We start from the raw sequence: 23,926 nt of genomic DNA on the forward strand, positions 1-23,926 counted from the left end.
ATGTGTGAGTTCAAAACACGATTGGACAAGTGAATAGGAAAAAAAATATATCTAGATGCTGTGAATGCGAAGACAAGCTTGATCTCAACTGATTTTAGACAGTTTCAGTGGAGATGTCTGCTCACAAACATCACCCCCCACTCCTGTCACAGCCAACAGAAAGAAATAGAAACTTTTAGGGCATCACTCACTAGGTTATTTTGGACACCTGTATTCAGAGAGGTGAATCGTGTACTCCAGTTGGTTGTGGGCTAGGAGAGCACCTATGGAGGTGCCATACCTGGCCCTACCTGGACCACTGCCAGCTTCTCAGTTTGTTTCCCAGCCCTGGGTTACCAGGGCTTGACCGTCTGTGTTTGCAGTGTAGTGAGTGAAAGGGAACATGACCTGCCCCATTCAAGTTGTCCTTCCTGCTGAAAGGACCAGCCTTGTCCAGATTTTTTGCTCCTGCTGTCTCCTATACTTCACCTGCCCCTCAGAGCGGCTCAGTGGGATCCTTGGGGACAGGGGACACCATCAAGAGAAGGTCTATATCTCTCCGGTGGTGTGAGAGAAATTATGAGACTGGGAATAGGGATGGCCCAAAACAACTGTCTCTGCATGGCTGCAGAACACCACGCGTTTCTCCTGAGCCCAGGGCTGCCCTGCTTCACTACCTCACCTGGCACAGCCCCACTGCAGCTCCAGCTCCTCGTGAATCATTAACAGGCCAAGTCCAGCTGCTCCTTTCATCGCTTCTCCTTTCACACAATTTTCTTTCCCAGCCCCCAAAAGTTTAGCTTGAGCAAGGTACGGACAGAAAAGAGTCAAAATGGTTTTATGTGAATCTGCATCTGCTGATTACACGGCAAGCAGCCAGAGCAATGGTAGGCAAATGTGCCCTACCTCTGCACTCGTGGTGGGCAAGCTGGTCCTCCTGGCGACAAGGGTTCCTGTTTGTCCTTTGCTCTGATGCTCCACAGACATCCCTGTTCCTCCTTTTACGGCGAGCAACCTCTTTTGGGGCTTGGAATGGGAGTTAACATAAAAGCACCCCTTGGTTTCCTTCATGAATTTCCTGGCCCTTCTCCTTCACTAGCAACGTTTGGTCGTACGTGCCCTCACAGGAAACTGCCATTCCCATGCTTTGCTGCTTAGTGCAGGGTGGAGTTTTAAAGTATAAGGCTGGTCAAAGGAGGCGGGCACTGTAGAGTAGTCTTGGAGCTGGGACACACAGATGAAGAGGTCGGGAGGGAGCGGGTGTAGGTAAGAGCTGAATACACGCGTGTGTGAGCGCCCAGCCCAAAGGCAGAAAGCCAGTAGGTGAACGCACAGAGGTCCGTGTGGCTGCCCGGAGGAGTGTCTGCTGCAGCAGTGTACCTGCCTGAGGCCAGCTTTGCTTGAACCGGGTCCGGTAGTGCTTCAAGAGGACTTGTGTAAGGTGAGGTTTTCAACAACTTCTTGGTATCTGGTGTGGATGCTCTGGTGCCCAGAACTGTATTCACGGCTCATGCTCAGCAGCCTCAACTGGGAGATAATTTTTGTGAAACACTGTAAACCTATGGATGCCAGTAAATTACTACATGATTCCTCCTGAAAGCAGAAGCTGTTGGTTTGGCTTGGAGGGTAGCTTCTGCTTCTTCAAACTGTCTTCACAGTACCTTTCTCAGCATTTCCCACTAGTGACCGTCATGGCACCTGTTCTCCTCTGAATGGGCAGATGCTATTTCTAATTCTTTGGAAGCTGATCAGGCCAAATTGAAGAAGGATTTGATAAAACTATGAGCAACCATCGGTGCCATCGAAGACCAGTGTCTGGGGCTTCCCTGGCACCAGATCCTCTTTGCTACACTACTGCCACTACAGCAGTGAGGGATCTGTATGGGTCTGGGGACTTGTGGAGCCCTCACAGTCTGCGCAGCGCAAGATATTTTGGGCTGTACCGTGTCCCCTCCTCAGACACGCACAGGTTCAGCAACCCCGTACTCTGGGGACACGCCGCCCATGCTCAGAGTGTGTTTGGTTGGGTGTTGGGTATGTCTCCCTGGGGCTGCTTGCCGCTTTCTGTAATGCTCACTTTGCCAGGATCAAGCTTTTCCAGGGCTCCGGTGTGTTTCTGGAAAAGCTTGAAACTCTGTTCATTTGTTTGGAGACTCTGGCTGCTCGAGCTGGCAGATCCCAGCTCTCTGTGTTATTGTACGTGTGCTGTGGGAGTCTCTGACATAGACACTCTAGATTAGATTGTTGTCTTTTTCAGCAGTTTCAGGACTTCATCCTCAGTGCCTTGAGATTCTTCCTGTTCTTTCTGTTTTCAGCCAAATACTGACTCATCTCTCTGCCAGCAAACAGTAACAGTGTACCTTTTTTTATTCTGAAGCTGAGATTGCCTTAATCCTTCTTTACTCTCAGTTAGATCTTTACGCTGCAGCTCTGCGATGGCTTCATATTTCACTTTTGCAATATGAAATGAACTGAATTGCTTGTGACTCTGGATGTTTGTTGTAGGGAAAATGTGGTTAAGCTTAAGACCTTACTTTAGAAACATCTCAGCTGCCATGATCGAGAGATCCAGTGGTGGGGAAAAAAAGGTTATTAATTTGGTATTTCTTTCCTATTAGGGAATGTCTGATAGAACCTCTACCAGTCTTTGCTGCTGCTCCTCTATTCCACTTCCCCAGGTGCGCATGACTCATTTCAGTCCTTCTCCCCTCCCTGTGGGACAGACTGGTCAGGGCAACAATCGTCACTACTTCTTGTATAAGAGTGAAGAAGCTATTGAGGCTGTGTGCCCACATGAGGTCATTTATCAGGCAAACACCAAGAGCAGTCACAGGGATGGTCTTCATACTCTGTAAAATGTCTAAAGCGTCCAGGTCTCCCACCCTGGGTTGATTCAAAATAAAAGCCCACCCTTGCTTCCCCAAAAACCTGAATCCATTCTCTTTGACTCATAGTCATACTACTCATACATCCAGGGAAATAATTATTTCTGTGGTTTTATATCTGCCTGGATAACTTACTGGCAGTGTTCATGCTTGCTCAACGATTTTTCTTAAGAGTTTCTGGCTATTGTTCAGGAACTCTGTCAGGAGGTAGAATGACGATATTAATGGTGCCAGCTGCAGGTAATACAATCAAAGTCCATCTGGAAGCCAGGACTTTTGCTAAACACTGGTGTATTCATTTGCAAGGAGGAAGCTGGTATATGACTTTTTACAACAGTCTTTGTTTGCAGCTCTTCCTAGCCTTGGTCCAAATGCTGACCTGAATCGGCTTCTTGTCAGACCTGAATGCTATAGTCCGTTTGTATTACCAAAAAAATCAGGGGGCTTCTTGTCCAGGAGACCAGAAGCATGTGGTCCCTCACTAAATGTGCAGCCCTGTCCTTGCAAGACATTACTAAAATAACGTTCATATTGTGGTTGCACGTATTGGCCACAACCAGGCTTACCCACTGGGCTGGGTATTGTCCTGGCTCTGAGAAATTATAATTGGTGCCTGATAAACCCAAAGCTCAAAATGAGTGCCCAGGAGGTAGGTTAGATAAACAAGCCAATTTATGCATACGTGCTGGAGGGCAAGATGAGTACGATTTCCTAGTTGGTGAGCAGCAGTGACTGTGCCTGGAAATCTAAACATCCCTGCTACAGGAACTGAAATCATGGGAAGAGGCACCTCCATGTAAATTAACCTGAAAGCTTCGCTGCAGGGGGGAAGTTGAGGCAGGGCATGAGGAGGAGGTTGGGGACATTTTGACTGGGAACATTTGTGCATTACCATGAACTCAGAGGATAACATGGTAAACACATAGAGAGGAAGCAGTGTCTGCGCTGTGGCCAGTTATTGTTTTAGCAGGGAGGCAGCTGCTCTGCGTGGGCACAGCCACCCGTATTCAGTGCAATCGTGGGCTGCACAAAAGCAGTGTATAAATCTGTATGACATGGGCTCCAGTGCTCCTCTGTCCAGGAGGACCTCCAGCTTGCCCTGCAGCCCTGAAGGTCCTGCTCTCACTGTCCTGTCCAGCTGTGGAAGTACCTGGAAGGACTGACCATGACTGAGAACCAGCAAGATGTTTTAATTTCACCTTGGCAAATGGAAAGCAGTTGCACAGGCCAGAGAGGCCCATCTCCACTGCAGCACAGCTAGCCAGCCTGGCACGTGGTGACAGGGAGCGTGCCATACTGTGTGGACTTCTGGGCTACCTGAGGAGCCTCTCCTGAGGGACAGCCAGTGCCACATGCACCCACCGATAACTCAAGGCACAATCAGTCGAGGCTGGGGGGATGTACTTCCTGCAGATTCCTGTGCCAGCCAGCATTCAGGCTATGAATTGTCCCCAGGCAGCACAATGGACATTTTCTAATAAATCATCCTCAACAGGCAGAATAGAGGTTTAGCACAAGAAACAGGGAGCCAGATTTGGGCCGACCTTGGAGTTGGACTGACATGTTGTGTTGTACCTCTTCTCATGAAAGACCTATAGAATGAGTGGAGTCGGAGGGAGGGGTAGCAGGACACAGTCTTTAAAAAGGCTAAGAAAGGGGTTAGTTGTAGATAAGCTGGGCTGCACAAAAATGGGTGAGAGAAACCCTTGTGGGCCTTTCTAGCAAAACTGCTTATGATGCTGGGATTGTAGAGGAGATATTATACAATCACCGAATGTTAGGGGTTGGAATGGACCTTTGGAAATCTTTTAGTCCAAACCCCACCACCACAGCAGGTTCACCTAGAGCAGGCTGGACAGTAACGCATCCAGGCGGGTTTTGAGTATCTCCAGAGAAGGAGACTCTACAACCCCTCTGGGCAGCCTGTTCCAGTGCTCTGTCACCCTCAAAGCAAACAAGTTTTTCCTCATGTTGAAGTGGAATTTCCTCTGTTCCAGTTTTTGCCCCTTGTCCAGTCTCTGGCCACCACTGAAAAGAGTCTGGGGCCGTCTTCTTGACACCCACCCTTCAAACAAGTTTTTCCTCATGTTGAGGTGGAAATTCCTCTGTTCCAGTTTTTGCCCCTTGTCCAGTCTCTGGCCACCACTGAAAAGAGTCTGGCCCTGTCTTCTTGACACCCACCCTTTAGATATTTACAAGCGTTGAAGAGACCCTCTCTCAGTCTTCTCTTCTCCAGGCTAAACAGACCCAGGTCTCTCAGCCTTTCCTCATCAGAGAGGTGCTCCATTCCCTTGATCATCTTCACAGCTCTCCGCTGGATTCTCTCCAGTAGTTCCTTGTCTTTATTGAATTGGGGAGCCCAGAACCAGACACAGTACTCCAAATGTGGCCTCACCAGGGCAGAGTAGAGGGAGAGGATGACTTCCCTCGACCTGCCGGCTATGGTCTTTTTAATGCATACCAGGAGATCATTTGCCTTCTTGTCCACAAGGGGAAGCTCTACATCTTGTTGTGCTTGGATTTATTACAATGCCAAATGACTTCCTTTGGTATGTGAGTTTTTGCCTGTGATTACAATAAATGTTTCATGAAATTCCAAAAGAACATTAGGAAAAGAAACTGAAACCTACATTGTATTTTTACAGCATTCTGGCATAAAAATAATTGTAAATGGCAGAGCAAGACCTTAAAAGTAACAATGTGGAAATGTTGAATTCTCCACAAAAACTGTTTGCTCTATCTTTCCTCCATAAAAATTGCTGGGATCATGTCTGCAGGGATTGTGTACACTACGTACACACTTCTGTGTATTTCAAAACACTGCACTAACTCTTAAACTTTGATAGAAGCGCAGACAGCCTTTTCAGTGATCTTCTCAGACTGCATTAGAATGGCTTACTGACAAAGAGTGGTTTTGTTACAGGAAACTTTCAGCCCTGCAGTATTTATGTCCTTTCCAACAACACCTTGTGCCGTGGTTGTCACAGTACCACCACTATTGTGGCAGCTTTCCAAACCCCTGAGCCTGCAGAGGGATGGCAGGAGCCTGATACACCACATCTTGCCAGCTTCATGATCCTGTGATGCTGAATTTCCTCTGTCTCTGCAGGTCTATTGCAACCATGATGAAGTTTAGAAGGCTGCAGTTTCTCCTGATTCTGGCAGTTCTGTTCTCCTTTCTGATCCACTTCTGCTACCCACCCTGCAGCAACAATGTCCCCACTGAAGAAAAACCTTCTCCAGTCCACATCCTCATTCTCTCCTCCTGGCGGTCAGGATCTTCCTTCACTGGACAACTTTTCAGCCAGCACCCCAGCGTCTTCTACCTAATGGAGCCTGCGTGGCACGTGTGGATTAAGATGTACTATAACACTGCCAAGGTCCTGCACATGGCAGTGCGGGACTTAGTCAGGTCGGTCTTTCTGTGTGACATGTCTGTGTTTGATGCTTACATGTCTAGCGAGAGGACAAAGTCTGATTTATTTCAGTGGGAGACAAGCCGAGCCTTGTGCTCCCCCCCTGCCTGTGACACGTTCAGTCGCAGTGACATAATCAGTGCAGTCAACTGCAAAATACTGTGTAGCAAGTACCCATTCAGCAAGGTGGAGGAAGCCTGTAAAACTTACAGCCACATTGTCGTCAAGGAGGTTCGGTTCTTTGACCTGAAAGTTCTCTACCCCCTTCTCAATGATCCGTCCCTGAACCTCAAAATCATTCACTTGGTCCGTGATCCTCGGGCTGTGTTCAGGTCCCGAGAGAATGCAGTGGCAGAACTGAAGTACGACACTAACATCGTGGTGCGGTCCCAGAAGACGAAGAAAGAAATGGAGCCCTTCGAGACAATGCAAGTGATCTGCAAAAGCCACGTTGAGATTTACAAGGCAGGCAGTCAGGATGCTCCCAGCTTCCTCAAAGACCGCTACCTGATGGTTCGCTATGAAGACATTGTCAGAGACCCGCTGACAAAGACTGCAGAGATGTACAGGTTTGCAGAACTTGATTTCACACCAGAACTTCAGAAGTGGGTGCACAACATCACCCACGGGAAGGGGCAAGGAGCACAGTTTATTATTGGGTCCAGAGACGCACTGAGAGTGTCCCAGGCCTGGAGGAAGACCCTTTCCTTCCAGAAAATAGAAAAGGTGCAAAATGTGTGCAAGGAGGCAATGAACTTGCTGGGCTACCGTCTCCTTCTGTCTGAAGACGAGCAAAAAGATATGTCGCTGGATCTTTTGTTGGCCCAGAACTCTGAGTAACAAAATTCTGAAGGCAGAAAAGCTGCTCTCTGCACCTACTCTCTGAAGGCTGCGGTGTGCAGAACTGTTACTAGGGCAAAAAGAGGACAGAGGTGCGTGGGTGTGTGTAAGAGTGTGTGTGCATGGATGTGCTGTGCAAGGAGCAGTAACTCAGGAACCCCGACTGAGCTCAGGAGAGCTTTCTCAGCAGCACAGCTGTGGTGGAGAGAAAGAGACTTCACCAAGAGGTTCAAATGAACAATTTATTTGGACTTCACTCACAGGTCCGATATGTTCACTATTGCAGATTTTATGGATACAATGGAGAACGCACCATTGCAATTTACAAAGCAATTTGCGTCACTCTCCTGGAGGCTCAGCCACAATGCAGGCTGAATGAATTTGAGTCTGTTTTCCAAATTAAGTCCATAGTTTATGCGAAAGAGGAAGTAAGCATAGGTTGGAACAAATAGAATGCCAAAGGTGTGGGACCAGGTGGCAGAGCTTACCCCCTTCGCAGACCACAGCTTAATACTAGTGAAACCCCATGAAGCAGTTGCACTGCAAAGGAAGAGGAGATTTAAATGGAAGCTGAACAAAGAGAACAGTATTTGTCATGCTGCCATGCAGAATACGTACTGCTAGATGAGACGCAAGGATGACCAGACAGTGGTTTCTGGAAAGACCTTTTTATTTTGAATGGTTAAGTTCTCAAGCCCAGTTTTTCTTTTGCTCCATTCCTGTGCCTGGGCATCCAGCCTTGGTGGCAACGTCGGGGAAATGTTTGCGTTCACTTACTACACAATGGAAAAATGGAATAAACCAGCTCTAGTTGAAAATAAAAACTCCTGGGTTTGCCTATGGGGATCCATTTCTGTGACTACGGGAACCCATTTCTCTTTCAGCTGAAATAATTCTGCCTTCTAGCTTTTGAAGCCAAGAATAGCTGTTCCCCTGGGAGTTCATGCAGTCTGAGAACTGTGACTAAGAAGAATTCATGCTAAGGTTGAGGCTGTAAAGACAAGGTAAGGACACAGATTTGATTGGTATAAATACTGGAACTGGGAAGAAAGGTTTATGGCAGTGGACTGAAGAAGCCAAGAGGAGAATGGGGAATTATCCTAATGAATTCTTTGGTGAGGGCATTTCCTGTCTTAGAACACAACAAAATTATGTTTTAGAGACTATGCCATTCACCACCATCTCCATTGGAGATGCCATTCTCCCACCTCCAATGGGAATATGTAGCTCAAACCTGAACAACAGAATTATTTTTACCTGTTTTTAACAGTGTTCCATAAAACAAGGAGAAAAGCTTGTTACCAGACTTTGGGAGTGAAATACCTGCAAATGCCTCCTTTTAAATGTCCTCTTTCACAGGTAAATTGCAAAGTCCCTTTAACCTGCATCTGTTTAACAGTGAATTCAGATATCGCTCCAGAGCCCGAATATTTCCACTACTCTGCAGACAGCAAGGGGCATCAGAAGTTGTATCCAACATTTAGGCTTTAGTGACATTTACAGGTCACCTGCTGCCGTAGCAGTGTGGATCCTGGAGCTAAACCCCTAATCACTGCAAAGGGTGGGATGTTGTATATTATGGAAACCATGGTCTTACTCCTAGGGATCCTGTTGCTGAATGAGGAAATCCACGCTGAGCAGCAGCAATGGTGCTGGGGTAAGACCATGGGAAGAAGGTGTCTTCCTTCACCCAGCGTTGATGCGAGCTTAGTGCTGGGCTGGCAGAGGACGCAGGACTCGTACCGCGCCAGGGAAGCCCATAGCTGCTGTGTTTCCTTTAAAGTCCCTTCAAAATGGTTCTTAACTCATTCAGCCAAAAGCACGGAGTCTCAGAAACCTGTTGCTACTGAGGTCATAGTAAAAAATTTCCTACTTTAAAAGCAAAGAAGCCTGTTTCTGAGCAAACACAGACTCTTTTCAGTACATTGCTAATTATAGCTCTACATTAACCAATGCCAGCTTGATTGGTGTACGTTTTATTTTGAATACTTGTTTTCAGCAGACTCAATTAATTCCATGTATCAAATGTTTAGCTGGACAAAAACCTACATAGTGTTTCCAGTCAGCCAGTAAACAAATGACATAAAAATAACACACAATGCATTTTTTTAATGTCCTGTTTTGAAAATTACTTTAAGTTGTGCTTCCTAAGCTTATTTCAGAAAAAGCAGGATCATTGATTTCAGAATATCTTTACTAAACTCCTTTAGCTACGTTCCCTCAATGCAACAATTGGTAAGATTTCATTTTTTCTGGAAGAACCAAAGCCAAATAGTGTGGTCATGTGAAAATTTAAAGTTGTCTTAATGCGAACATAGCATGTTCTACCTCTCACTTTGAATCCTAGAGCAGGTTTGGTTAAACGAGATGACCACTGAATCGTGAGGTTATGGAGCTACCACGACGCATACACCACCCAAACTGGAGCAGGAGGTTTTGGCTACAGGAGGTGACAGGTCTCCTGTTCATGACTCTGGTCATCAGCAGTCCTTGGGTTTCAAATCCTCCTGGCAAAGTTTCTCATTTTAAAAAAGTCTTACTGCCTTATTTGCTACATTGTCTTGCACTTTCTTGTTAAGTGCTTGTCTGGTCTTCCCCACAAGCCTCAAGTAACCACTCTGAGCAGCGTGAATGTACCAAATAATTCTCCCTTTTTCAGCAGGAATGACCTGTCCAGTGAAACACTGTATAGTCTGAAACAGAGTTTTGGCATTTATTTGGTTACATTGGTTAACTCCCCAAATAATCAGTCGCTGTTTCAGAGTAGCGGTTTCCTTAAGTAGCAATAGCATTATATCATTGACTTTCAATATCATTCGAATTTGGCTCAAACTCAGCAATTTCCTAATTCACTTGAATTTTTTTTTTGAGTGCCAAAGTGCAATAAGCAAAAACCCAAAATACAATTCTAAGGGAAATAAAAATAAAAATCAATCTTTGCTGTTACAAGCCCATTTTATTTCACCAAAAGAATGAATTCTAGATTTACAGGACTGACTTCAAATAATATTAAAATAGTGACCAGAGCATGATTTCAGGCTGAAAGTACTGAGTTTTTTCAGATTGTGACTGTATACGAGCAATGGTGTTCTCCCTGAAATATAACTTCGGTGACAGATACCTAAACAAACTCTGAGCACTCTTTCTTCTTGTGTCTCCTACTCAAACTATTGCACGTGGCCTTGCAACCTGGTCTGCTTCTTCCAACTAGACTATGTAGTCTGGCACAAGTTCTAAAAGCGTTACTTTGCCTGGATTAAAGAAGCTGGGACTCTTCAATCTGCAGAGATGCAAGCTGGGGTAGAGCTATTGTTTTTGAAATCATGAAGCAAGATGGTAAAGCTGACCTTATTAAACAAACCCTGCAACATTAGCACTGGAGAACACACTCTGGAAGTGGTAATGAACACTGAGGTGATCGTCCACCGGCCTGAGGTTTTAACTGAGAGATCTCTGTAACATGAGATGGAATATTATAACGTCACTGTGACCTTTTTTGGCCATTCCCAGTACACTCGGCCACTCTGAGACATCTCAGCATTCATTTACAGGACCAAGTGCCTCACCTTCTGGCATGAATATTCTTGGTCCCTCTTTGGAGATGATGAAAATTTAACTTCCTAAACGTCTGCAAACGTAATCGAGGTTCATTAACATCAACAAAAAAAGAGGTTATGAAATTATCATCCACACCAGTTTGAAGAAGACACATGGGAGAGAACAGGCTGCTATTGTGCACTAATAATGCACGACAGGTTAGAGCACTTACTGTGATTCTGTCAGATTTTGGTGCCAACTCTGTCCAAAAGCCTTTGCAATGCAGCAATCTACAGGTAGGACTGTCTGCTGGTTTATATCGTGGATACACATTTTAAAGCAAATTTTCAGAGAAAACCTGATACTGCATAGAATCCTTCTCTTTGCTGTTTTCCATTTCTAAATGTTTAGTGTACTCAGTATTACAAAGAAAAATCAAATAGAAAATAGGCCTTTTATAAACAATTATTTTAAAGCATTTCTGATCCTTCAGAATGCTGCATCAAACTTTATCACATTTGCATTTCTCAAATGATTTTGTTTTTTTAAGGTCCTACCACAGTCCTGGATCAGCCATTCCCCTCTGCTTTGCTATCTAACTCTTCCTAAATGCTACCCGCTTTGCCACATTTTCAGCTCCAAATTTTGCTATCAATTTATTTCTGACCCGTTCATCATCTTTTTGCAATTCCAAATCATCCTCTCTGCTCCACACAGGGTACCCGTCCAAGCGCTGCCCCGTCTGTAGAAAGTGTAAAGTAGTTTCCACTTCACCCGTGTTTTTCAGGAAGGCCTGTGTAACAGTCAACAGGTCCATGCCAAACTTCTCCATGAAATGCTGCATAGTTTTTACTACTTCTCCCACCACGCTGGAAGAGCAAGTGCTTGTTGGTGTTTCTTCCCTTTGCAATTGAGTGTCAGGGAGAGCAGAGTCCTCTGGTCCAGTTCTGAAACCAGATGCTGTTTCTCCTGGGGCCTTTCCTTCTCCATCTCGTGTAGAAAGTTCTTCTGAGATGTCTGAAGTGTCACTTCCTGACTAAAAGTAAGAGAAGAGGTCATCAGTTAGAGATGGTGCTTCCTGATAAGCTGCTTTGACAAGCTGCTTTTATCACTGCTACACAACCACTTCCCACTGTGATGTTGTATCAAAAACTCAGAAATCACCTGGGAAAATCCAGTGACAGAAGCCATATGTGCTAACGAGGGTATCCAAGATTACAGAAAAGCATGAAATACAAGGGAGAGCTTGAACAAACTAAGTACAAAAGGCAAAAGTAAATCTTAATGGCACTGCGGGAACATTTTATGCCCACGGTGAAAGAATGCCTTCCACTTGCCAATACAGCTTTTAACGTGTCAACACTGTCAGATTAGTTTCCTCCCGTTAACTTGGGCAGGGAACCAGACTCGGAAAACACACCGCGGCGCGGCACCGCGCATCCATCATTGAACCGCGTGGGCCACGGCTCACACGAAAGCTCCCCGTTAGCCACAGCAGAAGGGACACCACAGTGCAAAGCCAATTAAGAAGTTAACGATGAGTTATCGTGCTGCTCGGTGACAACCAGGAGGGACGGCTCCCACCAGCCCGGGACGCTTACCTCCGTGCTTTCAAACTCCCGGTTGGCTTCCTCGAAGAGACCTCGACTTTCTGCCGGCTCCGCCGTCCGTCGGGGCTCTGCGGGACGAGGCAGGCATTGACTGCAGGGCCGCAGCGGGGCCGCGGTCGCCCCCGGCCATCAGCCTCCCCTCGCCCCCGGCCGCTCTCTCGCCCCTCCACCGACCTCCCCCCGGCCCCGGCCACCCCCCGACTCACCGCCCAGCAGCGGCCGCAGGTGCCGCTGGTAGCGGTCGCGCATGGCCTGCCAGCTGTGCCTCGTCAGGCCGGCCCGCTCCAGCTCCTTCCACAGCGCCCGGCCGCCCGCCCGCGCCTGGCCCCGCCCGCGCACCGCCCGCAGCAGCGCCGCGTCCTCCGCCTCCGTGAAAGGCAGGCGGCCGCGGGGCGAGGCGGCGGACAGTGAGGGAGCGGGCAGCGCGGCGGGCAGTCGGAAGGGCTCCAGCGGCAGCCGCCGGTTGCGCTCCACGCACTCCGTCACGTACTCGGTGGAGACAGCCCCGGCCGGCGCCGCCTCCCCGGGCTGCGCCAAGAGCACGGCTCCCGGCTCCTGCACCCGGCACAACCGCCCGCCGCCCGCCAGCACCAGCGGCGCCAGGCGCAGCTTGGCCAACCCGGGCCGCACGTAGAACCGCATCGGGCTACCGTCGTCCCACAAGAAGAGCGACCGCGACCGCGCCGCCGCCATCGCCGCCCCGGTCGCGCAGGCGCGGGAGGGCCGGAAGGGCACGTCTGGAGCTCGGGAAGATGGAGGCTGCGGAGGAGCGCGTGTGCGAGGCGGCGGAGAGCGAGTCGCGCCTCAGCAAAAAGTGAGGGTGGGCGGACAAGGGGGAGCCGGGCCGGGGAGGCGAGACCGGGCCGGGCCACCCCTCGGAGCGGGCCATGCTGAGCCCCGCCGCCGTGCGGCTCCGCGGCTGGGTCTGGAGGGCCGCGCCCCTGCTCCCATGGCGCCGGGCACTTCATGACCCAAGCAGGTCGGTGCGCTGCGGTCTGGAGGGGGCCGCCGCTTCCCTCACGAAGTGCCGGGAGGCCGGGGCGGGAGCCGCGGGGGGCCGGGCCGGGTACCGAAGGCGGCTTCGGGAACCCTGAGTAGCTCCAGGGGAGAGTCTGCCTTATTTCACTTGTGTGCTGTGTGGGGTTGCCGGGCTCCTGTGTGTAAAATACCCCGTGGAGGGTCCTGGGGCACACGTTCCTCAGGGTCTGCTTACGGGCTGTTTAATTCAGTTGTGACTTTCCCTGAGTATTTGTATGTCACAGGAGATTAACTAAAAAAAGTTCAGAGACGGCAGCACTCAGGCACACTTGGGGATGACTTGTAGTGTTGGGCAGAGTGAGAGGAGCGGCAGGGCTACTTGTACTTTGGAAACCTGTTGGTGGAATCCTGCCGAGTGTCTCCTTGTGGGAGCGTGGTGGTGTCCCCCACGTCCCCATCCACCCCTTCTCTCCTGCAGTGAGCTGAAGAGACGCTTAAAAGCTGAGAGGAAAACTGCTGAGAAGGAGGCAAAGCAGAAAGAGCAAAGTGAGAAGCAATCAAATAAGGCTTCTGCGACTTGTGACTCCGAGAATAACGTTGCTGCTGATGAGGAAAACTTGGATCCAAATGTGAGTGTCTGGCCTCATGCTTATTGCCGTTCTGAGAATAAATGTTACAGATTTACATTTGATTTTTCTTTATTTGAGGGGAACTAAATGGTTAAAAGGGAAGAGGTCTACATATTCCTGTAAAGGGCGTTGTAACTTTCTACATATAAAATGCTTTCAGTTTCTGACCAAATAATTTCATTTTCTTTGTTTGTGGTAACAGCAATACTTCAAGATCCGTAGCCATGCGATCCAGCAGCTGAAGGGCACCAACGAAGATCCCTATCCCCACAAGTTCCATGTAGACATATCACTCACAGAATTTATAGAGAAATACAGTCACCTGCAGCCAGGAGATCACCTGACAGACATTACATTGAGAGTGGCAGGTAAAGGCTTATCTGGGATACAAAAAGATGGTCTGTTGCTCTGCTAAGACAAGTCTTAGCTGCCTTTAGTGATGGAGTGGTCTCTCTTTGCATTTTGCTGATTCCCCGCTTACTCAGTCATGAAGTCTGTAGCAGTGTTAGACTGCTCCTGGAATCATCGAGTTGGAAGGGACCTCTAGAGATCATCCAGTCCAACCCCCCCCTGCTAAAGCAGGGTTCCCCAGAGCACATCACTCAGGACTGCATCCAGGCAGGTCTTCAAAATCTCCAGGGAAGGGGACTCCACACCCTCCCTGGTCAGCCTTTCCAGGGCTTTCTCACCCTCACTGGAAAAAAGTTCTTCCTCATATTTGAGTGGAACTTCCCATGTTCCAGCTTGTGCCTGTTGCCCCTTGTCCTATTGCTGGAAACCACTGAAAAGAGTCTGGCTCCATCATCCTTCAACCCACCCTTTAGGTACTTGTAAATGTGGATAAGCTCTCCCCTCAGCCTTCTCTTCTCCAGACTAAAGAGTCCCAGCTCTCTCAGCCTTTCCTCATAAGGGAGATGCTCTAATCCCTCAATTATCTTTGTTGCCCTATGCTGCACTCTCCCCAGCAGTTCCCTGTCTCTCTTGAACTGGGGAGCCCAGAACTGGATGCAGTATTCCAGTTGTGGCCCCACCAGAGCAGAGTAGAGGGGGAGAATGACCTCCCTTGACCTGCTGGCCACACTCTTCCCTATGCAGCCCAGGATTCCATTGGACCTCTTGGTGACACAGGCACATTGCTGGCTCATGGAAAATCTGCTATCCCCCAGGACTCCCAGATCATTCTCCTCACCTATATTGGTGCCTGGGGTTCTTCCTCCCCAGGTGCAGGACCCTATATTTGCCCTTGTTGAACCTCATAAGGTTCTTCTTTGACCAGCTTTCAAGCCTGTTCAGGTAATGCTGGATGGACACATCCTTTCAGACTGAGTAGACCCATGCAACATCCCTTGTAACTACAAGATCAGATTGTGATACGAGCTCCAGGACCCAAAGTTCATATGGTCTTTTGTGCGTTGGTATTAACTTTGAGACATAAGTGCTTCTCTTTCATGGTTGGTAATTAGTTCGGAGCTGACAATCCTTTGTCCAAGTGATAATACGGTGCCTTTTGCTCCTGTATCCTTTCTGCTAAGGACTCTTATCCTGATATCCTGCATATTTTGATATTTAGGTCGGATCCATGCAAAGCGTGCCTCTGGAGGGAAGCTGATTTTCTATGATCTTCGTGGTGAAGGAGTCAAGTTGCAGGTCATGGCAAATTCCAGGTAAGGAGAGGTATTCCCAGTAGCATTGTAAACTGAACTGCGGTTCTGGGGCCTAGAGATCTGTATTTGGGCATTCTGTTCCTTCATCTCCTTAGGCTATGGGTTGGGTCTATGAGTTGGCTTAGGCAGCCAGGTAGTGTTTCGCTTAGGATGTTGCTGTTGGCTTCCCTGCTAGAAGGATCATTTTTTTAAAGGATTTGATCTGGAGAGAGACTTGCAGGACAGTTTGAAATGTTGAATTTTAAACAAAACTGCTAATGTTGGTTTTTGTCATTCCAGGCTCTACAAATCCGAGGAAGAGTATTTCCGTATTAACAACAAGCTGCGTCGTGGGGACATTATTGGTGTGGAGGGGAATCCTGGGAAAACAAAGAAAGGGGAACTGAGTATTATTCCTTCTGAAATAACTCTGTTGTCTCCATGCCTGCACATGTTGCCTCATCTCCACTTTGGCCTCAAAGATAAGGTACTTGTCACATCTCTCACTCTTGGAGGCAATTTGACAGATAAGTCTGAATGGATGACCTTTTATATCTGCTGGTGGTATCAGTCAACAAAAAAGAAACAGTAGTTCTTGTTCTGGTTTTTTTTTCATTTGGCAGCACATTTGTCTAGCTTGTTCTAAAGATATTTGTTCTTTTCAGGAAACTAGGTATCGTCAGAGATACTTGGATTTAATTCTCAATGATTATGTGAGGCAGAAATTTATAACCCGTGCAAAGATCATTACCTATATTCGAAGCTTTCTAGACGAGTTGGGCTTCCTTGAGGTAAGGTTTTAGTGTTTATTTCTCTCTGCATGTTGAATGTGTTTAGAGCTTCTCAGCTTCAAGGATGCTTTATATTCAAACTGATGTGCAAACTATTTACAGAAGTGAGAATAATTACCCCAGCAGAGTGTGTTTTATCAGTTTAATGTAATGGGAGCCATTCCTTCCCTTTCTTCGTAAAGTTAAGTCTATTCTATTCCATTCCTCAGTTGGTGAGGTTATGACTCAGGAAACTTTTATCAGGGTAGTACTTTCAACTACTGCTGTCCTTCCCTTCTTTCACTAAATTAAGTGAAAAAATTACCTACCTCTGGAGATAAATGCAGGCTTTCTATAAGTAAATTTGGTTTTATCTTAAGATGTATTGTGACATAATGTATGAGAAAATAATACTAGCTCTGCTCTCTGGTGCATCCAAATTCTTGACTGTACTTTAATTAGCAAAAAGATTAGAACTTAATGTAGTTTATTTACAAGTGTTTATCAACTAATCCCAAAAACTGCCAGTGGGAGACTTTTGAGAGCAGTGGGAATCCGAACCTGTACTGTGTCATCTCTGTCATGCATAATGGCTTTAATGGCTTTCTTTGATTTGATTTTGTTTTTTCAAATAACTTTTAAACTAGTACTTACAGATTTTGCTATTCTGATAGCTTATTCAAAAAGGACCATAAGAGTCCTTCTCAATTTATATCAAGTTTTGACTCGTCTGAATACTGGAGTAAGTTAGTTAGGCTTGGTGAGAATGTTGGGAATAAAGTAAAAGGCAGACAAGTCAGGCAATGGGCTGCTACACAGTAGAGTGCAGTCTGGAGCTACGTTAATTGGGCCGTGCTCAATCACAGCAGTACTCCATATAGCACAGTGTAGTGTCACACTATGAACAGACACTAGTTAATTTTGAGAAAAATTAGCCAAACTGTCATGGGTGTCATGTTCTTCAGCTGATTGTCAGGGCTTGTTAGTCCAATCATAATCAATTAAACTTTATTTCTGATTCCAGCACTGTCTGGGATGCTGACTGCTTTCTGTTTTCTGCACCTCAGCTTGTTTTATAGTATAGATCTCTTTGGAGAATCTCATTAAATACTTGCATAGGGAGCTATGTTAATTTGTAACCTACAAAGTTTCTCCTCTCTTTTTTACGTTCTAGATGCATCTTTGTTCCCTTTTTATCACACATTGACTTTGGGGGATTTTTGCCCGACCTTTGTTCTTTCACAGGAGCCCTGAGTCTCATTCTCTTTTGTAGAAGTGTTCCCCTTCTATATGGCAGCCTGGTTTAGTGGAAGGTATTCCTGCCCATGGCAGGAGGATTGAAACTAGGTGGTCTTTAAGGTCTCTTCCAACTTTAACCATCCTATGATTTTAAGTAGTTTTGTTGTGAATTTTGAGATTCTGTTCTGAAAATACCTGTTGTCATGTTTCCAGGGTAATAGTTCTTGATGCTAAGATGTGAGGGTATGGAGAGGCATATACTGAAGTTCTTTGTGTTAACATGAAAGCCAGGCTGATTTGAGGGTACAGCAGTTTAAACGTGGCACATCCCATAGAATCAATTCAAAAATTGTTTGGCCACTTGCCCCAGGTCTCCGTATGAGTCATTCTGCTACTCCCTTTTCCCACCTGCTACTCCCTTTTCCCGTAATTTGCAGCAACTTTCTCTTTCCATTGTCAGGAGACATAGAACTGAAGTCTTGTTTCTTGTGTAGCTGAGTGTATTGCTTGAAGCATAAGTGGTCACCTTCTAAACATCTAAGAAAATGAGCTGCTGTGAAAGAAAATTTGCAAGGTTGTGAACTAAGTCAACTCACTGAAGCCTGCAGCAGATTGATTTAATTCTTTTTTTATCTTTGAAATTGTGTATCTATTCAGAATAGAATTCAGTTGGACTGTGGGATTCCCCACACATACCCACCTTCAGTAACACCTTTTTAGATAAAGTGAATGTTTCCATGCATTCCATATATTCCCAGCCATTCTCAACTGCCACATATTTTTGAATGCTCCATTCATCCCCCAGGCTGTGCTGATATTGGGGATTGTCCCCCTCAGGTGCAGGACGTTGCACGTGGCCCTTTTGAACCTCATTTCCTGCAATGCAGAGATGACTTTGTGATAATGCCACAGTCCAGTTCCTGGTTTTGATACCATGAACCCAGCAGGACCTTGGACGGGACCCTTTTGAACCTCATTTCCTGCAATGCAGAGATGACTTTGTGATAATGCCACAGTCCAGTTCCTGGTTTTGATAACACGAACCCAGCAGGTTCACATTTATAGTAATTATGAATGATGCTTGATAGCAACAAATAGTTTAAGCAATTTGTCTTTACTGACTGTATGGGAGAAGTGGTCTTTAGTTCAGAATTGTTTTCCTCTACTGGAATGTCAAGTGATCAATGAAATAGAGATAATTTTTTTTTTTTTTAATGAAAGCTGGCAGTGGTTTGTTTGTTTCCTTGATCTACAGAGTTCTACTTTGGGAACAGATTAGATGAAAGCAGGGCATTGAGGTAGGAGCTTAGAAATATTTATGCCACTGTTAAATTAATTTTTTTGTTGTTGTTTTTTATTATTTTACAGATTGAAACTCCTATGATGAATATAATTCCAGGTGGAGCTGTGGCAAGACCTTTTATCACGTACCACAACGAACTGGATATGAATTTATATATGAGAATTGCTCCAGAGCTTTACCATAAGGTAAAACACAAGCCTCTTGTGGCTAAGCCTATATTCTCTAGATCTGTTGTGATCTTTTTCTAAAAAAGTAAGTGCAGCTAAGATGAGGATTACTCTTGAAGAAAGGTGGACTCTTTTGATTGGAGGAAACAAAATGTATCTTGAATGACATTTGTAAGGTTGTCTTGTAGTTGTGTGTGTTTGAGTTCTCTTTTGGTTCTTTTGAAAAAGTTAGTGTTTACAAGAATTTGCTTCTGTTTAGATGTTGGTGGTTGGTGGCATGGACAGAGTATATGAGATCGGGCGTCAGTTCCGGAATGAAGGAATCGATTTGACTCACAACCCTGAGTTCACAACCTGTGAATTCTACATGGCTTATGCAGACTACCACAACTTGATGGATATTACAGAGAAATTGCTTTCAGGTGACGTATGCAGTATCAGTGAAGAGTAAGAATCTTTGGAAGAATTACATATTATGTGGAATACTCTTTTTCTAAACTTCAGCTTCCTTTTGTAGGGATGGTGAAAAATATTACTGGAAGTTACAAGATCACTTACCATCCAGATGGTCAAGATGGACAGGCCTATGAGATTGATTTTACACCTCCCTTCCGGCGGATTAGCATGGTGGATGAGCTGGAAAAGGTCCTCGGAGTGAAATTTCCACCAGCTGAGCACTTTGAAACTGAAGGTTAGATGCTGAGTATGAATGTCCTATAATTCTTCCTTAACAGAAAGGGGGTGAAAGGTCTCAAGTTCTCAGCTTGTGGTCCGTCAGTTGCTTTTTTTGAGGTGGTACTAACACATGAGATTACTTTTCTCTGGTTTTGTAAGAGTCCAGAAAGAAGCCTTCATACCTTGTGGTAATTGGCAGGATCTGATTCTTCTGCCTCTTTCTTTGTTGAGTTATATGTGATGCTATATACTCAATAGGCGTGATCTGGGGAGTTCTTCGTCTGTTGAAGAGACCCAGCTTTTTATTTCTTATGTCTTTTGTCTTCTGGGCAGTTGAGTCTCCATGCCTGTGATCATAGGTTAGGAGTATGGTTATTTTGGGCTTTCTTCAAAATATGTGTATGTGCTGTTTTATTCCTGGAATCCAGAGACATAAGGAAACAAGTTCATACACTTTTTAATGATTTTTTTCCCCATTTTTTCCCCCTAAATAATGATGTCCAGCAGTTGTGTGGGGTTGTGCTTAACTGTTGTCAAGTTTCTGAAGTATAAAATAACTTACATTTTTAGTGTAAACTGATTAAAATCGAACAGGTTTTGCAGATTGACATGTAAGCTCATGTTTTCCGTGATCTATACCATTAAGATCTTATAAATCACTCTAAGATATGTTGAAGGATGCAGAAAGGAGGAAAAAAAAAGGTGGTCGCCTGCCTGGCTTTTCTAACTTTTGTCTACAACAATTTCAGAAACTCGCAAGTTTTTTGATGACCTTTGTGTGAAGAGGAATGTTGAGTGTGCACCTCCCAGGACAACAGCCAGGCTTCTTGACAAAGTAAGTAAAGGTGGTGTCTATATAAGCTTAATGTCTTTGAGGATCTATCTGTATTAATGAAAGTCTCTTCAGAGCAAAAGTTTAGCTCCATCTGGGAGAACATGCTGAAATGCACTTCACCTGATTCTGGATCACAGCGAGAAAACTTGTTGTGTCAAAATCTCTTTTTTTGTGTTGTCTCCACCAAAATGTAGTTTACTGTTGCCTGTTTGATGTGAGCATTAAAGGACTTCAGTTTGATAACTGGTCTGTTGTGCTTAAAGTAGATCTGCTTTATCTTAGGTCATTTTTTTCTGAGATCTGTGCATTTGTATGTACCATACCAAACTGGTAGGATTACAGTGTAGTTTTCTGTCAATTGTATTAAGTCTTTCCCATTGTACCCAAAATATTGCTTGATAGCTATTTTTCTGCTGCTTTTCCTTTTGGCCTTTGCTGTAATGTCCAAATGAATTATGTTGTTATTTTTTATACAGTTTTTGCTATGCCATTTTTCTTGCCTCTGTTAACAAAGACATTACCATGATCAGGAATTAATTAGTTGGGAAACTTTTCAGTTTTATGGTCCATTGTTCAGTAGTGATAAGAGGGAAGCAGGATGTTTGGAGACAGGTAGTGCCTGGAAGGTGATACTGCGCTCTACAAACTAGTTTTGCTTTTGCTTTCCTAGTTGGTTGGTGAATTCCTGGAAGTCACATGTATCAACCCTACATTCATCTGCGATCACCCACAGATCATGAGTCCTCTAGCCAAATGGTAAGAGTATGAGACACAGTCACTGTGTAACTCTTTAAATCCTCCACTCCTACGTTATTAAAAAGAGGAAAAAACCAACCAAACAACTGGAAAAAAACCCCAAAACCCAAAACAACCAAAAACCCCTCACATTCATGAGCTGTGAATCCCGTCATCCAGGGAAGAGGCGGGCTGATGCTTAGTAGTCTGAAGTTTTGGCAGCTGTTACTGCTAAGTGTGGGCAATCCTCCTGAAGTAACAAATGTGCACTTTGCTTCTGTAAAGACCTTCATTTTAAGGTGTGGCTGTTTTGTTGTCTCTGTGTAGGCATCGCTCTCATCCAGGACTAACAGAACGTTTTGAGCTCTTTGTAATGAAGAAGGAAGTGTGCAATGCGTACACAGAACTTAACGATCCTATCCGGCAGCGGCAGCTTTTTGAAGATCAGGCCAAGGTATGATGTCTGATAGTGAATCAGTGATATTGGCATGTAAGCAAAAGCTATTTCTTAAGTGTATTCCAAATCTGTCATTAGTCCCTACTGCTGAAAGGAGTTTTTACTACTTGGAGTGAGTGTTTATCACTCAAGCGAAAGCCTGATATTAAAACTTAAATCCTTTTAAAGCAACCTTGCTCTTTGAGGTAAACAAGTCCAAACACTCCTGTTGATTAGTTTTTCAGTAGTGCGAGTTTGTTTTGGATTATCTTCCCTTTTATTCTACCTGAAGTACTAATCTGAAAATAAGCAAATGTGCAAGGGGTTTTCTCTGTCTTGCTCAGGTTGAAAGTTACTTTTCCCCAAGTAAGCATTTATCTAGTCATACAACATTGTATTTCTAAGTTCTTAAATAAATTTTTGTGTCTATTCCTAGAGTTCAAGTGTGTGTAAGAAATAGCCTAACTTCCCAAAGTGTGTTACTACTATTTTAAACTGGCTCACAGAACAGAGCTGCAGACTGGAAATCACTAGGCTTGCAAATTTCTAGTACTAGGTTTCTCTAGATAAGCCTTAGAAAGGGGTGACTGAAACTGATTCTGTTATTAATTAGGTATACACATCCATGCATGCATGCAGGCCCTCCACGTGTGATTGAGGTCAGATCATGTGGTCTGCAGAAACAGAGCTGTCCTTCCTACTCTTTCTGATGGCTTCACAGTGCCTGAGAGGATTAAACCAAAATCAAACCCAGGAAAATAGACTTATGTTAACTAACTTACTCAATATTAAATTTCAAAATGTTCAGTCAAAATGAATAGTATTACAGCTTTCTTTCACCTTTGGCCTGTTGTATTATGTTTGCTGCAGCTGTCTCTCACGATTATAGCCAGACTTTGCAGACATATGATTACATGTATGGAATGAAAATTGTCCTGAAAATTTAATGTTAAGGTGGCAGTTTACATTTCAGGATTTTCGAACTTAAGGCAGAAAAGTTTGGTTTAACAGGTTTTTGCAAAGTCTTCTGTGAAACTGTGTGAGCCAAAATGTTTGTTGCTGTTTCAATGCTTGTACTTGGCAGATCAGAAAGGAATTGAGCCCAGAGCTATTTTGGAAGCCCCTGTGCAAGTGACCTTCCCAGTTCTCTATGTGCTGAGATTTCCTTCATCTGTTACTCACTTGTGCAGCTGCAAAGGGCTTTGGTTTCATCAGTCACGTGGCTGGTACAAATATTGGTATTCCCCTCTTTTGGTAGAGGTTAGCAGAAGTGGTACCACCTAGCTCTGTACGGCCCACCTTTTACTATTAATTTTCTCATTTAGGCAAAAGCTGCAGGTGATGATGAGGCCATGTTCATTGATGAAAACTTCTGCACCGCTCTGGAGTACGGCCTTCCTCCTACAGCCGGCTGGGGCATGGGAATTGATCGCTTCACCATGTTCCTTACAGACTCCAACAACATCAAGGTAAACGTTAGAAATGGCAGTGCTTTGTCAGTGAGCAGGGAATCGGATTCTGGAAAAAAACCCAACCAAATAAGTTAGTGTAGTCTTTTGAGATTCTGTAAGATAAAGAATTCACAGAATGTTCTGGGTTGGAAGGGACCTCTGGAGATCATTCAGTCCAACCCACCCTGCCAGAGCAGGGTCACCTAGAGCAGGCTGGACAGGCATGCAGCCAGGCATGCTTTTAATATCTCCAAATAAGGAGACTCCACAACCCCTCTGGGCAGCCTATTCTAGTTTTTGTCACCCTCAAAGTAAACAAGGTTTTCCTCGCTTTGAAATGGAATTTCTTGTGTTCCATTTTGTGCCTGTTGTCCCTTATCCAGTCTCTGGCCACCACTGAAAAGAGCCTGGTGCCGTTGTCCTCTTGACGCCCACCCTTTAGATATTTACAAGTGTCGATGAGATCAGTTTCACCTCAGAAAAGCTCTCTTTTTTGCACTCAGAAATCTCCTCAGGGTGCACAGTCTCCCCAGAGTGACCCACAGCGGGCAGAGCGGCCCTGGCACCCGCTGACTGTGTCCCTTTTTCGCAGGAGGTGCTTCTCTTCCCGGCCATGAAGCCGGAGGACAACAAGAAGGAGGCGCAGCCCGACCCTCCCGCCGAAGGCACTTCTGTGTGAAGAAACCACGGTTCGGAGGGGGGTCTTTCTCTTCCCTGCCATGAAGAGTGACGAAGGGGCGCGGCCCGGCAGCTCTGTGTGAAGGAACCGCAATAAACCGCAGCCCTTTTACCCGCCCG

At 45.5% G+C, this 23,926-nt stretch overlaps 3 protein-coding genes across 4 annotated transcripts; 2 read left to right on the top strand and 1 right to left on the bottom strand.

Moving 5' to 3' along the window:
* The first annotated feature begins 1,211 nt into the window (after positions 1 to 1,211).
* On the top strand, positions 1,212 to 9,005 carry CHST4 (carbohydrate (N-acetylglucosamine 6-O) sulfotransferase 4). Its single transcript, XM_014942398.1, has 2 exons — positions 1,212 to 1,420; positions 5,974 to 9,005. The coding sequence occupies exon 2, from the start codon at positions 5,987 to 5,989 to the stop codon at positions 7,118 to 7,120; it is 1,134 nt and encodes a 377-aa protein (XP_014797884.1). The 5' UTR covers positions 1,212 to 1,420; positions 5,974 to 5,986; the 3' UTR covers positions 7,121 to 9,005.
* A 70-nt stretch (positions 9,006 to 9,075) lies between these two features.
* On the bottom strand, positions 9,076 to 12,960 carry TERF2IP (telomeric repeat binding factor 2, interacting protein). The gene is made up of 3 exons (XM_014942399.1): positions 12,474 to 12,960; positions 12,259 to 12,335; positions 9,076 to 11,693 (listed from the first exon to the last, which is right to left on the bottom strand). The coding sequence occupies exons 1-3, from the start codon at positions 12,958 to 12,960 to the stop codon at positions 11,253 to 11,255; spliced, it is 1,005 nt and encodes a 334-aa protein (XP_014797885.1). The 3' UTR covers positions 9,076 to 11,252.
* On the top strand, positions 12,885 to 23,920 carry KARS (lysyl-tRNA synthetase). 2 transcript variants are annotated; one of them, XM_014942396.1, is made up of 14 exons: positions 12,885 to 13,081; positions 13,724 to 13,874; positions 14,077 to 14,242; positions 15,445 to 15,538; positions 15,818 to 16,004; positions 16,183 to 16,308; positions 18,895 to 19,014; positions 19,256 to 19,418; positions 19,514 to 19,687; positions 20,421 to 20,506; positions 21,177 to 21,262; positions 21,569 to 21,695; positions 23,003 to 23,146; positions 23,721 to 23,918. In XM_014942396.1, the coding sequence occupies exons 1-14, from the start codon at positions 13,020 to 13,022 to the stop codon at positions 23,805 to 23,807; spliced, it is 1,773 nt and encodes a 590-aa protein (XP_014797882.1). In that variant the 5' UTR covers positions 12,885 to 13,019; the 3' UTR covers positions 23,808 to 23,918. The 2 variants fall into 2 exon arrangements, with proteins under 2 accessions (XP_014797882.1, XP_014797881.1); XM_014942395.1 differs by lacking the exon at positions 12,885 to 13,081 and adding an exon at positions 13,091 to 13,246 and having other exon boundaries at positions 23,721 to 23,920.
* Positions 23,921 to 23,926: the final 6 nt, after the last annotated feature.

Source organism: Calidris pugnax, unplaced genomic scaffold, assembly GCF_001431845.1.
Source record: "Calidris pugnax isolate Ruff unplaced genomic scaffold, ASM143184v1 scaffold28, whole genome shotgun sequence".
NCBI classification, from domain to species: domain Eukaryota; kingdom Metazoa; phylum Chordata; class Aves; order Charadriiformes; family Scolopacidae; genus Calidris; species Calidris pugnax.

Excerpts from the sequence above, each read along its gene's own strand:
- CHST4 (XM_014942398.1), top strand. The coding sequence starts at position 5,987 with ATGATGAAGTTTAGAAGGCTGCAGTTTCTCCTGATTCTGGCAGTTCTG.
- TERF2IP (XM_014942399.1), bottom strand. The coding sequence starts at position 12,960 with ATGGCGGCGGCGCGGTCGCGGTCGCTCTTCTTGTGGGACGACGGTAGC. Across the intron at positions 12,336-12,473 it reads CCTGCGGCCGCTGCTGGGCG|AGCCCCGACGGACGGCGGAG; the intron begins GTGAGTCGGGGG and ends CTCGTCCCGCAG. Across the intron at positions 11,694-12,258 it reads GGGAGTTTGAAAGCACGGAG|TCAGGAAGTGACACTTCAGA; the intron begins GTAAGCGTCCCG and ends TCTTACTTTTAG.
- KARS (XM_014942395.1), top strand. The coding sequence starts at position 13,155 with ATGCTGAGCCCCGCCGCCGTGCGGCTCCGCGGCTGGGTCTGGAGGGCC. Across the intron at positions 16,005-16,182 it reads ACTTTGGCCTCAAAGATAAG|GAAACTAGGTATCGTCAGAG; the intron begins GTACTTGTCACA and ends TGTTCTTTTCAG. Across the intron at positions 19,419-19,513 it reads TACAGAGAAATTGCTTTCAG|GGATGGTGAAAAATATTACT; the intron begins GTGACGTATGCA and ends TTCCTTTTGTAG.